This window comes from Coccomyxa subellipsoidea, assembly GCF_000258705.1.
Source record: "Coccomyxa subellipsoidea C-169, whole genome shotgun sequence".
NCBI classification, from domain to species: Eukaryota; Viridiplantae; Chlorophyta; class Trebouxiophyceae; family Coccomyxaceae; genus Coccomyxa; species Coccomyxa subellipsoidea.
In genome coordinates this window covers 112,637-128,096 of record NW_005178024.1, presented here as the reverse complement: position 1 = coordinate 128,096, position 15,460 = coordinate 112,637, and the positions used below count along the sequence as shown (strand labels likewise).

At 50.9% G+C, this 15,460-nt stretch overlaps 3 protein-coding genes across 3 annotated transcripts; 1 reads left to right on the top strand and 2 right to left on the bottom strand.

The window, feature by feature from the left end:
• Positions 1-778: 778 nt before the first annotated feature.
• Positions 779-5,713, bottom strand: COCSUDRAFT_67822 (carbonic anhydrase; the record flags this gene model as incomplete). Its single annotated transcript, XM_005643754.1, has 11 exons — positions 779-1,881; positions 2,257-2,328; positions 2,696-2,762; positions 2,960-3,039; positions 3,216-3,310; positions 3,833-3,907; positions 4,252-4,362; positions 4,543-4,692; positions 4,776-4,850; positions 4,947-5,087; positions 5,620-5,713. The coding sequence occupies 11 exons, from the start codon at positions 5,711-5,713 to the stop codon at positions 1,774-1,776; spliced, it is 1,068 nt and encodes a 355-aa protein (XP_005643811.1). The 3' UTR covers positions 779-1,773.
• A 955-nt stretch (positions 5,714-6,668) lies between these two features.
• COCSUDRAFT_58562 (hypothetical protein) lies at positions 6,669-8,587 on the bottom strand (the record flags this gene model as incomplete). Its single annotated transcript, XM_005643753.1, has 5 exons — positions 6,669-6,770; positions 7,682-7,764; positions 7,882-7,956; positions 8,106-8,216; positions 8,419-8,587. The coding sequence occupies 5 exons, from the start codon at positions 8,585-8,587 to the stop codon at positions 6,669-6,671; spliced, it is 540 nt and encodes a 179-aa protein (XP_005643810.1).
• Positions 8,588-8,949: 362 nt separating this feature from the next.
• Positions 8,950-15,230, top strand: COCSUDRAFT_58561 (hypothetical protein; the record flags this gene model as incomplete). The annotated part of the gene is made up of 11 exons (XM_005643752.1): positions 8,950-8,964; positions 10,019-10,111; positions 10,481-10,613; positions 11,063-11,192; positions 11,630-11,779; positions 12,242-12,505; positions 12,926-13,127; positions 13,501-13,590; positions 13,944-14,040; positions 14,252-14,439; positions 14,784-15,230. The coding sequence occupies 11 exons, from the start codon at positions 8,950-8,952 to the stop codon at positions 15,228-15,230; spliced, it is 1,809 nt and encodes a 602-aa protein (XP_005643809.1).
• Between the last annotated feature and the right edge of the window lie 230 nt (positions 15,231-15,460).

Here is a 15,460-nt window from a genome sequence, read left to right as displayed (position 1 = left end):
AGAATGATACGGTAAGAGTGGGCTAAGACATGCCGGATGTCAGGTAGGTGTTCTCTTGACAACAACACCTGCTTCTGAATGCCATGGGCGCTTCCATTGGTGCCATTTGCCTTTGCTTTGCTTCCCGTCATGGTTGCTACAGAGCGTCGTGGACCCTACAAGCACCCATCAAAGACTTGGTGTCCGGCATCCGCAATTCCAGGCAGCGTGGGAGCTGCGACAGACATCAGATAGATACAAATATTATCACATGGTTTGTGCCTTAACCCCTCAAATTCGGAACAAGCTGGGCTGGCGGTCAAGACACGCGTCAACATCCCGAGTCGAGAGACAAGATCCCTGAGACACTAATCCTCGAGGGGCTTGGTTGAACTGGGTGATGGTGATGCCGGTCCAACATGAATGCTGCTACGGCAATAAAGGCCTAACAAACTTCCAAAATATACGGTTACCTCGAAAACCTTATCTTGCCTTACTGAGGCATGGATCGCCATGTCCCCACCTTTCAGCTGTAAGCGTTGCCGATCGCACTCTGTAGTCCCGTCTCTCAGCTGAAGGAAGAAGAAGTCGCTGCACACTGTTTCTTTTCAGCGTTCAGGGCTGCTTCTGAATGCAGTCGTACAGCTGATGGGAAGAGAATCTTAATGCCGAGATGCTTCGAAAGCACTTGCCATCTAGTGGTGACACTGGTGAGGCGATGAGTAAGAGGTGAGTAAAGTCAATCCGGCATGCAAGTGTGTCCCATAGAGGTGCACGAGGAGAACAAAAATCAACTTGTGAAAAGAAAAGACCTTACATCAACCACCCGAAGGCAAAAAACATCCATCCAAAATCACACATGCGTCTATGCAGAGCACAAAATCTATCAAAGTGCTGTAGCACATTGGCATCAAAGAACACTTCGAACTTCTCAAGCTTTTGCGCAGGCACTGCCAGACGCAAATGCAACACTACGTGAGCACAACAATGGTCACTAGAGCAGTGCTGCAGACAAGTCATATGCTGAACAACGCACCAAAGACCGCGCAAGCTTCTTGGATGCCTCCCCGGATGACCAAAGGCTGTATCCATCAGTCTTCAAACTGACACTAAATGCCACTACTTCAGCCATGTACCAGCCACGGTCACTTCATGTAAACTTCACAACTTCAGTGCTATGCCTACTGTAGTGCAATACTAACAGGCATGCCTGCGTCTTGATTGAGGCCCATTCCTGAACGCGAAAACATTACCTGCGCGTATAGCGGTTGACTGGCCACTATCAACTGTAGGCACACAGTCGGATTGAACACCCCAACCCAATCTGAGCACTCCTGAAGGCCGACACAGATTTCCTTGTCCCTAGTAACCCCTTCCCTTGGCGCTCAATCGCACAGCAGGAGAAAATGGCATGTTTCTAGCTGACCGGTCAACAACCTGACAATATCACTGCAGTTTTCGGCGCAGCAGCAATGGCGTGCAGATTAGAGTGTCGCAGACAACCAAAGTGTCACGTAAAGCCTGGCATCCAGGCAGTCTCAAAGCCAGATTCTGACAGTGCCTCAAAGAGATCTGGCCAGAGAGATCTGAATCTCTCTGGGCAACCCGGGGGTTGTCAACCTGCCTGGAAAATCTGGCAGTCAATGCAGTAACAAGTTTTCGGCACACCAGGACCCAGGAACCGGAATCCAGAATGAGCTTGTTTGCGCAAACAAGCTCGTTGCGCGGGCTGGAAGAACAGATATGAGCCACAAAACTGCAGCCGCAAAACTGCAGGCGTCTGTATGGCCATGTCTAGTTGGGTGTTGGGCCCATGTTGCCGATCTTGATGGTGCGGTCGTTGAGAGGCTGCATCATGCGGTTGTTGGTTCGTGCGCCCAAGACGTTGCACAGCGAGTTTGTCTGCACCAGCACAGGAATTCAAATTCATCTTGCAATATTTGAGACCTCGAAACCCAGAAGCATGGAAAGCACCCCATTCTTCAAGAGGACGTGGCTGAGAGTGAATATCAGTATGGATCAGTTTAAATCACAAATGCAATGTGCTGGCAAGGCAGGAGACATCATTGCAGCAGAGTGTCCGGCACACATTTCTGCCAGACTCTTAGAGTCCTTCCCATGCAAAACTGTGCCGAATTAGCAAAAAAAACCAGGATGCACTTATTAGAGTCCCTCAATCAGAGCTTCCGTGCGGCTTCTCCAAGTCATTGATGCCTAAGCCCCATGAATTTAGAGAGTCACTGCACAAGGCAGTTTGAGAAATACGCAGAGGCTCACCGTGACATTGGCGCACGGCTGGGAGGTGTAGGCGTTGGACTTGTAGAGGGACTTCAGCTGAAGCGTAGACATCTGCAGCACACGTAAAATCAGGTCAGAGTCAATGTGGAAACCTATCATTTAGTGTTATACAGAGCCCTGCATCCTATCTATATATATGCCTTTCTAAAGAACAAGGAGTAGATATAGAATAGAGAAGGCTGGAAGGCTGTCACAGAAGCGCTGCTGCGACGCACCTGATCATCTTGGATCAGAAAGGCGCGGAATAATAAAAATAAAAATAACACGCTACCTGGACCTAACCATCAGATCTCCCATATCTGCAGATGTACCCTGATTCCTGTGTGGCAGGACTATTCTGGCAAAATTCTGCTTGTACTAAAGAGAAACATCACGCATCATGGGCTTATTTGAGTTGGCAAAGACATGTGGTTCTTACCGGGACAGTCTTTGTGAAAACAATCCAAGTGACGCCCTCAGTGCAAGGTGGCGTAGTGAGGCTCCCCCTGGGAACACACATTTGCAACCTCAGAGAACTTGCACATTACCTAATCATTACGTAACGACTGCACGCGTCAGGTAATCACTGCATGAAAGAGTCACAAGCACGCATGCTACAGGCCCAGCAACAGCCAGGTTTCTGACAGAATGGTGGCATCAAGGCATGATTGCGAGCCAAGCATCGTCACAAAGGAGATCCCACCTGTAGGCATAGTAAGACTTTGAGGCAGGGAAGAGCGTCTCAATGTTGAACACAACATCGTCCGGAACAGCCGAGCAGACCTGCATGAACAAGATGACAACTTAAGATCCCTTTGAAGATAGCAATCCAAGACTTTTGAAGGTTGAAGATGGTTGGAATGCCGGAGAGACAGTCTGAGAGAGGTTCAGTGAGCACAACAACGACTGGTTGACTATTACAGAGTCATGCATCAGGTCTGCTATGGGCAACTACTTACAGCTCCGACTGAGGCAACATTGGTGTCATTGATGTACGGCTGCAGAGACTTGAACAACTCATTGGTCTGGTTCTTAGCAACGTCCATCCAGGTACCTGCCACATGCATGTAGTTTTCAGTCCGCCCAATCTAAAGGAGCCCCAGAGGAGATGTGTCCCATGCTTGTTATGGCCTGCCCAAATGCAAATCGAGCTGCAAAAATAGCCTCTTGAGGAATTTGAAAACAACAGACAACAGCAAATTAATAGTAAGATGAAGATGAGAGACTACGAATTCCTTCAAGCAAGTGCCTGCGTGTGGACCTCGCTAGTTCAAGGGGGCCGCACAGTGCAAAATGCAACACAGAGCAGCCAGCAAGGCAGTAAATTATGTCTGCAATGGTAGACTGTGTCAGAAAGATCTAGATGCCACTGTTCGTGCCTATGACTGACGGAGAAACTGCAAGAACTGAGAAGATAGGAAAGCAATAATACAGGTGTTGCCTGATGAAGCTAGTCCTCTACAATGGAAGCTGTATGACAATTATGGCGCTCGCTCTGCTTTGCTGTCAGAATACGGTGTGCTGTGATTATCATAGGGCAAAATTTGAGGCAAGCCGTTTGGTGCATGTTTCTCACCGAAGACAACAAGGCGCTTCTGGCCATTGATCATCAGCTTGGTGACAAGGTGCGCCTCTGCTCCGTATAATGCCCCTGTATGACAAAGCATGCACATGCACTCAGGCCTTGAGCTCCCGAAGATGGGTTACAAACATCTACAGGCCAAGGAGCTCATTCTCTCCGTTTTGCACGTGCACGATGTAAGCAGAACGCTGAATACCGTACCAGCAGGTATGGCGTGCAAAGGCTGTCAGGTGTCAAGTTTTGCAGTCATACACACCAACAGGGCGTGGGGTGCACCAATTCTCAGGCCACAAGCCTCTCAAGGAGAAACGCTGGCAAGGGGTGGAGTGGGGGTGCGCAAGCTTTCAGGACATGAGTCCGTGAGCCATTCAATCAGACGAGCAGGACAAGAACAAGTGGTCAAATTGGCGTACCTTCACGCGTGTGCTCGGAGTTTGCGTGGAAGTGCAGGTTGACAATGCTGGCGTTCATGTACTCAACTGGCGCGTCAGGCGCAGACTCCAGACATCCAATGTTGTCACCACCTGTGTAAAGCCAAGCAATCTCAGCAGATCGCAGAGTGTTCATCTGGAAGGTCATCAGTGAGTTCTTTTTTGGAAACCTATTGCGACTTGTTGTTGTGCAGTAATCATTGATAACAGGAAGAGCGCACAAGGGTGCCACACGATGGCGTTCTGCCAGCTAGGTCGGGTTGTGTTTCTCACCGCAAACGGGGATCAAGAAGTCCTTTGTTGTCCAGTTTGCGGACAGCACCTCCACCTCGTCAATCTCGAGGCGAAGGACCGCATTGCTAGTGGCTGTGACTGACCCGAAACGGATAAGGTGGTTGCCGGGGATGCCGCCCAGGGACGAGCCTACGACACCATCGGCTCAGGATCGTGGCAGGTCTCTAGAACATGGAATCGATGCACAAAACAAAGAGTGGGACGGGACGCACTGTCTTTCTCAGGAAGATCGATGGGGGACTGCTGTTTGCCGGTCTTGCACTCTCCCGTCCAGTCGTCGCCACTGCCTGCGCCCAGCGCATTTAACTTCAAGACCGACTTGAATGCAGATATTAGCACAGATTACAACCTGTTGATGGCTTCCACAATCTCGATGCACGCACTTGCATAGTTGAAGGCTGGTAGAGCAGGGCCGTTTCCGCCGTAGCGCGATTGAGTGGTCTCCATGCAGAGTCCTTCCCCGCTGCTGATGTTCGCCTTCACGGCCGCAGGGATCTGCAGGTTGCCGTCGCTCCCCGCTTGAACTGCGATCGCATGGAGTGATGTTGATACTAGTGACACCATGCAGCGGGTGCGGAGGGTTACATGACTTTGCTATCGCGGAATTGCGGGATCACACCAAAGATAATGCAAGCTTATATCTTTGACGCGAAGGAAGGTGACAGATTCCAAGTCCCGAAGTAACGGTTAAAGAGGCCGACTGCGGCGATGGAATCATCGAAATGGGTCGAGTTGGGAGGGACGCACCACTGCTGCAGAAGAGGAAAAGGCATCCTGCAGACAGCAATAGAGCAGCAGTTGAGCTCATTGGCTGCTCCCTTGCTTGAGATCCGCGGGCCGACATTCTCCGAACGCCCGTCATCTTAGTGTTCGGCGATTAGCGTCGGGTCACAGGTAGAATCCTGAGGAGCTGTTCGGCTGTCTGGCACCTCTTTTAGATAAGATGAATTATAAAATGGGTGTCTGAGGCAATTCCAGCGCTCCTCTTATCTGTCGTACAAGAGGATAAGCCCACAACCGGAGTTTGGAGCCACAGATCGCACGTCATCAGCTCACCCCTCAGGGTCGTCAGCAGATTTGTGACCGTCAACGTGACCTGTGCAGGGCCTCCCTGGCCCCAGTAGAAAGGCACGCGCCACAATCTCTGCATCCTGCATGCCACTCATTGCCTCGTGATGGCATCCATGCCTTGTGCTAGAATGGTATGTGGCCAATGTATAAGCTGTGCTATATGTGTGCTACTTTGTGCTTCCTACTAGAGCTATAAGAAGTGCTTAAAAGGCTTGCTTCCAGAGCTTTTCTACTCTGCATCTGTTTGTGACATTGCTCTTGCTCGAGCTCCCCAGCCGTTTGTGTTTGCACCTCTGTTTGCTTTCGGGCAGACCTAAACATTTTGACCTTGCTTTGGCTGGCGCTCCTCTACTTTGGGCGGACTGACCAGCAGCCCTTTACACAACTGCTCAGCAGTTAGTTGTAGTACAGAAAATGTGCATAGATCAATAGTTCCGCCAGTGAGCAAACTGCATGCTCTATTATGACCTGCCATTAGGGCCACAGACACAACGCCCAGCTTGCTCCTTAGCCTCTGAGTAGATACATACAATCGTCTTTCTAGCCTGCATAGATCTACACTACGCTGCGGTCTAGAGATCTCATGCGTTTTTTTGCGGAGACATTCACAGTCTGGCTCATACTGAATCAAGACACAGCACCACCTAAACTCCCATCCCAACGAGCCTTTAACCAAATAGCGTTCAAGTATTGTCTTTGAGTCAAAACATTTGCAGCTGCCTAACCTCTACACGCCATCAACAACACCCATTCGCCGCCATTGTGAAATGTGCACGACTTGCCAGGCCTACATTGACGGCTACAGCTAGCTCTGCAGTAAAATTTAGCACACTATGGAATCAGGATCCACTGTACAAACAGAATAGCTTGCTCCCCACCACATCACAGCGCAGTAGAAGGCAGGTCTGCACAGCACATTGTCTGCTGCACCTGCAAGCCAGCCAGCTCTGCACGAAATATGTTTGAACCTAAACTTCTCTAAGTTCTGGGTGCTTGCCAGTTCCGCTGTGCTTGCACAAGAGGTACCTTTTGTGCTACAGGATGGCTGTGCTTCCTATGTGGACGCTGCGGCCATTCAGGGGCTGCAGCACGCGGTTGTTGGTGCGGGCGCCAAACACATTGCACAGCTGATTTGTCTGCGGCAACACATCAAAAGTTCAAGCTTACTATGTCTGGGACAAATTATGTTGATGGCCACTTCACCCTGAGGCACACAGTGCAAATTGTAGATTAGCTGCAGGTACAGACAATCGCAAATCCCTGCCGTTGTTGGACCTGCCAGATCTAAGCAAGCGTCAACCTTCCAATTGCACACCGCTCAATATTATTACTGCCCCCTATCGGTTGGTCCAAAATGTCCCTAACACACCCAGCATTTTAAGTGCACCAGAACCGAAGTTCTGTAGTCAGAACAGACAAGTGGGGAGGTTTTTCAATCACCATTGGGTTTGCGCAGGGCTGTAAGGTGTATGCGTTTGCTCTGTAGAGGGACTTCAGCTGAGCCATAGACATCTGCAACACAAGCAGAAGACACTCAGGCCCCTTTCGTAGCATAGGTACGCAGAGAGCAGCATCTTGCAGACACCAAAGAAACAAGCCTAAATCACCATTGTGCCCTCTTACAGTCTGTGCCTTCTGTAAGTTGAAGAGGGAAAGGACCTTGCCTTGACCGGATGGGTGAAGACGACCCAAGTCACGCCCTCACTGCAAGGGGGTGTGGTAAGGCTTCCCCTGCAGATGAACCAAAAGAATTTGAAAAAATGTTCCTTGTTTGCAAATACAGGAACACAGATTTGCTTGAAAGCAGATTTGCTTGTATGCTGAGATGGAAGTGCAGTGTTCCAATTCTCACCTGTATGCAAAATACTCCTTGTTGCCGGGAAAGAGGCTGTCCACTGAAAATTGCATCTCTGCTGGGAGTGTGGTACATGCCTGTGTCATATTGGATATTTTAGACGTCTTCTTTTCCAGACAAAGTGAATTGCACGAATGGATGATCCCTTGTAATTAGATGCAAAAAGGATATGCTTGTTAAGAGGACTCTTACAGGGCCTGTGGTTGCATCGATGTATGGCTGCAAGCCGGTGAAGAAATCATTGGTCTCATCCCCGGCCACATCCATCCGAATCCCTGCCACACATTTTAATCTCTGAATATCTGTGAAAATTGTAGACATGGCATGCCCACTCGGACTGGCACTTGATCCAGAGATGGACTGACAGGATGAGATTGGATTTGAGTTCTCACCAAACACCACAAGGCGCTGGCTGCCATTGACAGTCACATTGGTCACCAGGTGGGCCTCTGCTGCATAGGAAGCCCCTGCACAGTACTATATTATACTATATACAGTAATATCTATTATATAATTTAGAATTTGGGTTGAATTTATTTACCAGGTGTCCAACTGAGATTTTAATCAAGTCCTGAACAGGAGTAAGAAGTGGTGAAAAAATGCGTGAAATCTTTACCTGTCACGGTGTGCTCAGAGTTTGCATGGAAGTGCAGGTTGAGGATCTTGACATCCTCATACTGCACGCTGGCATCTGGGGAGGATGCCAGGCAGCCTATTTCATCCACCCCTGCACAAGGGTATATGGGGTCCTCGATATCATTAGATTTCTGCTTGTTTGGAGTGACCCTGGCTTGTACACCTAGAGCTCGCTTTGTAACATTGGCCATGCATCACTCGTCCTCTAAGAAAGATCTGAGAACTGTTCCTACACTCTCGATGCTGTGAAATTCCCTGGATGTCAATTGCAACAGATGATTGTATTGGCGCACCGCACACTGGTATTGAGAAGCCGCTGGTCTGCCAGTCAGCTGACAAGAGCATGACCTCTTGCACTTCCAGCCGAGCAAGCGCACTGCCAGAAGCTGTGACTGACCCAAAGTGGATCAGCCTGTCCTGGGGAATGCTCTGCAAGGTGACACCTGCAAGGACATCAGACATCACCTCGACACAAGGACTACTGTGGACTTGTGAATTTATTTCTAGAACAATTGCAATGAGATGTTGCAGGGTAGATTGTGCCCCTTTAAGACTTTGCGCAAAGTGCAACATCTTCAGATGGCGTGAGGCCATGTGTCTGGTTGCAATTCTTTTGGGTGCAGTCTCGATGGTTGCCGTGCTGTGAGAAGGGCGTACTTTGCCTGTCTGGGAGGTCTATTGGGGACTGCTCCTGGCCAATCCTGCATGCTCCGCCCCAATCGTCGCCACTATCTGTCCCAAGGTGCAGAATTCAGCATGTGCCCAGAATAGATGAGCCATTCTTCTTGCTTCAGTATTAACATGCTTTCTCGGCTACACCAGGCATGTTTGCCGCGGAGGTACAGGTCCAGCATTAGCTTCATGAAGGTCCAGAGTACACACCGGCGTAGTTGTATGCTGGTATTGGGGCGCCGCCATCTTTGTACCTTGGGTCACTGCAGAGATCCGCCCCACCAGCTGGAGGCAACTGAGTGCTTGCACCGCTGACTGCTTGAGCTGCATTTATACCACTATCAGTGAAGCTCGCTGCACTTGCAGGTGATGGGCTGATGAGAGGGCTGTGAGGACGCACCATGGCCGCATGTGAAGAATAGGTAGGCGGCAGACAGCACTAGATATGCAGCTAGACCCTTTACACTACACGTCGGTGTCCGTTTTGGGACGTGGTCTAAGGGATTGCCATAGCTGGTTTGATTGATGATCTGAAATCGAGACGTCCTCAATGGCAACGATCTTTTGAGAACCCTGGGCTGGCGTCTCGGATATAAACTGGAGGGAATGATGCTATACACCGAGGGAAAGTATTGCTGCAGACAGCAGTAATCTGGTGTCATATTGTCCGCTTCGCCATGGGCATGAATCGAATGAGTACGTGCACCTGGGTTGATACAGCTTTATAGATGCACTTATTGAGCTATCCTCAATCCACACCGCAATTTCAGCTCCACAACTTGCACAGTTGCTCGCAAAAGCTTCGCTCTCTTCCGGAGATCCTTCCGAAATGCACGTGACGTCACATGAGGCCTTGGGCGTGCGAATGGCGGGAGCCGTTGGTGGATTGCAGCAGATCAGAGCTCTTGGAATGTCCAAGGACGCTCAGATCGATGAGATAAGAAGGTTCCATGCAATGTTAGGCAGAGAATCGGCTGGGTTCTCTTGTATGAGGGATCTCCTGGCCCTCCCAAACCTACGGCGATGAACTCACTAGGCAGGTTTGTCAAGCACACGCTTGCAGCCTGCATCATTCTTCACAGCGTTCTGACACCCACACTCGTGCGTGGGTTCTGGCCAGCGGAAGACTCTCTGTGGACTGTGGAATTTGTCAATACATCTAGATTGTGCACGAACGCTACAATCGAGGACGTGAACCCCGAGGACCCTGCTGTGTGGCAGTTCAAGAGGGAACCCGTGCCTCAGGAGTACAACTTCCTGCATCACGTTCACAGCCTGTTCGGGAAGACCTTCGAGAATGAGGGCCACCCTCAGGTGACTAGGCCCTCAAACTTCCCACCTCTGACTAATTTGAGGAAAATGGCTTCGGAGCACCGATAAGGCTATTCGATGAGGTGTACAAATCTTTTCACTACATTTTAGAGCTATTGCAACCGATTTAAAAGCCTGATTTTCACTGTGAACTTTTCGAGGCTTGTTTTTTAATGCTCTTGCAAGCACTATTCTTGCTTGTGCTCCTGTCTTTTGGAAGGGGGCTATGCAGAATCACAAAACAATGAATTCTTGTTGCATCTGTGTCATTGGTCTCCAGCGGTCATAGTTTTTTTTTTTGGCAGAGCAACGTTCTTGAATGCATGCTACTTTCTATGGCTTTCTTACTGAATCATGTTTGCTTTGATGAAGGCGAGGAGGGCAGCCATGCAGGAGAAGCTGCTGGCATACCGACTCCTGGTCTCCGAGCAGATGCTGGCCCAAGGGCTCAGCAATGTTGGGGACAGTCGACGCATGGAGCGCTTCTTTGGGAAGCTGCTTAGAGGTGCGCAGAAATAAGCTGTCCCATGCATCTCCTGTGATCATCTGAGGAGGGATTGCATTACACCTCCAATTGTCTGTCAAGTGGGAAAGCACGCAGGGATTGACCTCATAATCTCTCCAGCACATCACCAGCCATCTCGTGTACGACTCAATCTGTCCAGGGATCTTGCCTGTTATGCACATTCCTGCATTCACAAAAGGTACAGGGTGTGAGGGGACAACGCTCTGCTATCACATTCTTCCTTGTGGTGCATGAGTCATTCTTGTTTAGTGACACTTTGGTTGAGTTCGCAGAGCGTCTCTCCTCTCCACCTGAGGAGGGAGTGCATCTTACTTGCAGCTGCCTGCCAGATTGGAAGAGGATGCTGCCCTTGCAGATCAGCAATTACGTGTGTGCATTGCGGTAGTCAATGATTTCCAGTTGATAGCTTGGTTGTGTGTGCTCTGTAGGAGAGCCGGTAACAATGGTGACCCTGGGGGGGAGTATATCGGCGGGGCAGGGGGTGACTGTGTCGAGCGACGCTTATATCCCTCGCATCTACGAGTGGGTCAGCAGCGTGTTCCCGCACAAAAACCACAGGTGGGAAGCGTTGGTCACGGAGCATCTATTTTTGGCCTTTCTGACTCCACATATAACTAGAGTGGTCCGCATGTAGGCACTTGCATAAATACTCTCAAGAACTCCACTTTTCACCTATTCTTGCATCTGCTGTTGTTTCGAGCCCCATGCCCCTGTTTTTGCTGCTCGATTTGCATATGGGCAGGCCATAACAAGCATAGGACACAGTTCCTCTGGCGCTCCTCTAATTTGGGCGGACTAATTTAATGTCACTGCACCAAAACATGAAGAGATCTGAGACACTGGGGGCTGTTTTCTTCTCGACTGTGTCCTTTCCTCAAGGATGCAGAGATGGAGGCAGCACTAATGCCGCACTGAGTGAGCACGCAGCAGATACACCTGTGCATACTCTGTATTCTGGCCATTCTGTGACCATGCCTGTTTTCACGCGCATGCAGATTTCTCAATCGTGCGTTGCCCGGCACCACGTCATCGTACGTATCCCCCTGCGCGCTGCAAATGGTCCCCCCAGAAGCAGACTTTGTGATGCTAGAGTTTACCTTCAACGATGCAGAGCGCGCGTCTGAAGGGCGAGATGACCCCACCCGGTGAGTCACCTGATATTTTCTTTGGACCCTGCTGCCATTCCTTTAGTGAGCACCTTGCCAGGCTGAGTTTGGCAGAGAGATGTTCTGAGACATATTCCTGCTGAGAAGAGGGCTACTGGACTGATGAATTGAAGCATGCGCAGCAACTCTTTCAAGCCGGCATGGCTGGCAGTACTGGCAGTGGGTACAGCTTCCTGCGCACTTTCCAAAGTTTGGCCACATCAATGTTGAAGCCAGAGTCAATAGCCAAGAGGACAACATTCCATTGAGGAGGGTCATTCTCTTGGAGCAAAGGGACAGCAGACGATGGGAGCAATTGGCAGCAAAGCAATTCAATTTATTTGGCATAGCAGCAACTGGCATTGCTCCTGTCTTCGGAAGGTGGCCTCTGAGAGAGCGTAATGTCAAACGAATCAGATCACCGCATGCTTACAAGACTGACGAATGCATCTGCGGGCGCAGGCGCGGCTTTGAGCGGCTGATCCGCAAGATGCTGAATCTGCCCAACCGGCCGGCGGTCATGTATTTCCACGTATGGACCCCTAGGCGCCTGGGATTCAAATTCTACGATTCCCCTGAGAACCTGATAGAGATGGTGCCCGAGTATTATGGTCTCCCGTCCATATCCATGCGGAATGCGCTGTACCATGTTGTGGCGAACTTCACAGTGCCGGCCGACTGGTTGTGGCGCTCGGACATCAACCACGCCAATTGCCTGGGCCACAGGTGTGCTGGCTTTCCCTTTGTGGATATTCTGATACAGGGGTGTCCTGCTTTTGTTTGAGAAAGCATGAGAGGAATTGCATGCTCAACCGGGAGAAATGCAATGCTTGCGGAGTGTTTCTGTTCGATGCCATAAGGGCTATCTCCAAAAGTGTGCAGCGCTGCGCAATAGTATGTCCCATTTTTACGCACAGATCAAGGGCCACTGGCAACATCGCAGATAGAATGATTGCATGAGATTCTCACGCACATCTTGAAGCATGCTTCGTCCACCAGCGCATTGTGTTAGGACAAGAAGGCTTGTAGAGCCTGGCCCGAATGCCCACCCTTACAAACCGTTTCTGCAATCGAGGGGTGATGAACACAACGTTCTCTTAGCCTTATTTATGGTAAATAAACCACCCCCTACGTTTAACCCCGCAGGTACATGGCGGACTTGATCATCGGCTATTTCCAGAACATAGCGCTGCATGCGCTGGACCACCCGTCCGACGGCGTTGCCTTGCAGCATGAGAGCGCCGTGCGCGAAGCACTGCCGGAGCCCATGTTCAAGGACAACTGGGAGACGCACGCGAGCCACTGCCGCGTGGACGCCAACTTCAAGGCGCTCGTTGGCCAGGCACAGGTGCACAACCCGTGCTTCGCCCTTACGTCCCTGGATTCCAGAAACTGCACCAATTCAAAATTCCTATGAAGGACAAGGTCAGATTGGCGTTTCTGGCAGGTGTGGGGCTGATTGAAGAGTCTGACACTGTACAGTCCAGTATGCAATTCTAGGAGACAGTCTCTATTCTGTGAGAAATTTTGTTAATGAAGGAGGGTCGCAAGAAACAGCAGCATGTTTGCAGAGAAAGATGCTCGATACATTGGTGGATTGACCATAATGCGAACGTGGACAAGGTCATCTCTGCACAGCCAATGTAGTGGCTTAGAAAGCAAGTTTGGGCTGAGGAGACACGTGCTTGTTAGCTGTTCATTCTTCTCTCATGCATGTGCAGGATTGGAGGTGGGTGAATGAGGGCAAATCGCCGGAGCGGCCCAAGTGGGGTTATGTCACGGAGAAGGAGGGGGACAGCCTCACAGTCAGGGTGCGCACCCTCTCATTCTCACTTACACGGGGTTGATGAAAAGAAGCCCATGTCAAGTCCTTGACCCAGCGTTGTACCCCTGTCAATATCTTGAAAGATCATTGCTCTGGGCTCACATCAACCACTCCTTCACCCCTTACTTCTGAGCAAGTATTTGTCTCAGATCACTGCGCAGCATTCTGCCACTTTGCATCGGAAAAGATTCAGGGGTTTTCATTGAAGGAGGTGTCTTGTGTGTTACAACCCTTCCACTTCCACTGCGAGGCAGCCCTTTCTCCTTATTTTTGGCGCTCGCTCTGCTTTGATGTCAGCATTCCATATCTCTCATTGACATTTGCTTGCTGATGTGACAGGTTCCCACGGAGGGGTTTACGCCGGTGGAGGGGGAGCCGATCGATCATGCACCGCTGACCATCGGCGTGAGCTGCCTCATGAGCTACGAGCACACTGGTGAGGCTGCTTGCATAAATCAGCATTCAATCCGGCAACACTCGTTGTGTTCTTTGACACAGTGTGCAGAAGAGGCAACGAATGTGCCATCAAGAGTTGGTTCTGCATAGAAAGTCACCGTGTTGCAGTGAAGGTGCTTCTGCACTGCAAGCTGCGTAGTGTATCTAAAGTGTCAAAACGCACAGGTAGCTGAGTTTAAATTGGTTTGCAGGTGCGGTCCTGCTGGAGTGCGAGGAGGGGTGTGTGTGCAAGCCGCGCGAGTACAGCCTGCGCCACTGGAACCACGTGTCCCTTGTCTACTGGAAGCCCCTGTTAGAGGTCTCGCTTAGTAACGACACGGACCACTGCACCGTCCGCGTCAGCAACCCTGTGCGCAATTCCAGCGACAGCAAGCTCAAGGTGTGTGGTTCTTTCTGCCATGCTGCCCACTACCATGTTGCCCCTGCTCTCGCCCCCTGAATATCCGCCCAAGAGGGGAACAGCTCCTATACCTTGGATTTAAGTCAGAGGAGATAGCTCTTGCTTCTTGCGTTTTGCCCTGAGGAGACAATGATCATACATACAGACACGCTGTCCTGTGGAAACAGTGCAGCTGTATGAACTGTGCAAGTTGCTACCTTGAGTTTCTTGCAGGGCTGTCACGGGCACTGTTTTAGATTTGTTTGGCAGCGGGGTGTTTGGAGCATATTGGAAGTATGATTTGTATGGGGAAAAGAAACCTGAAAGCCTCTGGAGGTGCGCAGGTGAGCGGGGTAATGATAACTCGCGAGGACTTCATGGTCAGCATCTTCGACTACAACAAGGACGCCGAAGAAGCCGAGCGCGCCGAAAAGGCGGCCCCAGCGGGGGGGCCCGGCAGTGGCGTCGGTGGTCCCCCGGGTTCCCCCGGTGCCACCGTGTACCGGAACCTCTCCGACGGGCGCGGCTGCGATGGCGCCAGCGGACGGTCCGCGGTGGGCCGCGGGTCCTTCCGCTGCGAGGAGTGGGGGAACCGGTTCCCTGGCTGGCAGTGGGTGGTCCCGGCATGGCTCATAGCGGCGGTGCTGGCTGCAGCGCTCGTGTGGGACAAGCAGACGTGGCTGGGCGGCCTGATCAGGCAGTGTTCGAGGTTGAATTTGAACTGGCCGCACGCGCGCAGGCGGCTGCTGTGCTGCGGCGAGGGCGGCGCCGTCGGCAAGTGCGAGGCGTGATGTGTGCTGCTTAGTCGCCATGAGTCATTTAGGATGATAGTCTAGGAGGATGCTCTTGATAGGGTGGAGAGGAAAAGATTGTGGTGCACTGTTTGGAATATGTGCATTGGCAATTGCTTCCGAAGGGCGTTAGCTTATCTTGTGGGCTGAATGATGCTGCACTTCCCATGCCACCCTCATTTGTGGCAGTCAGAAGCTCAGTCTGTTACTTTTGGGGATGTGCAGAGATG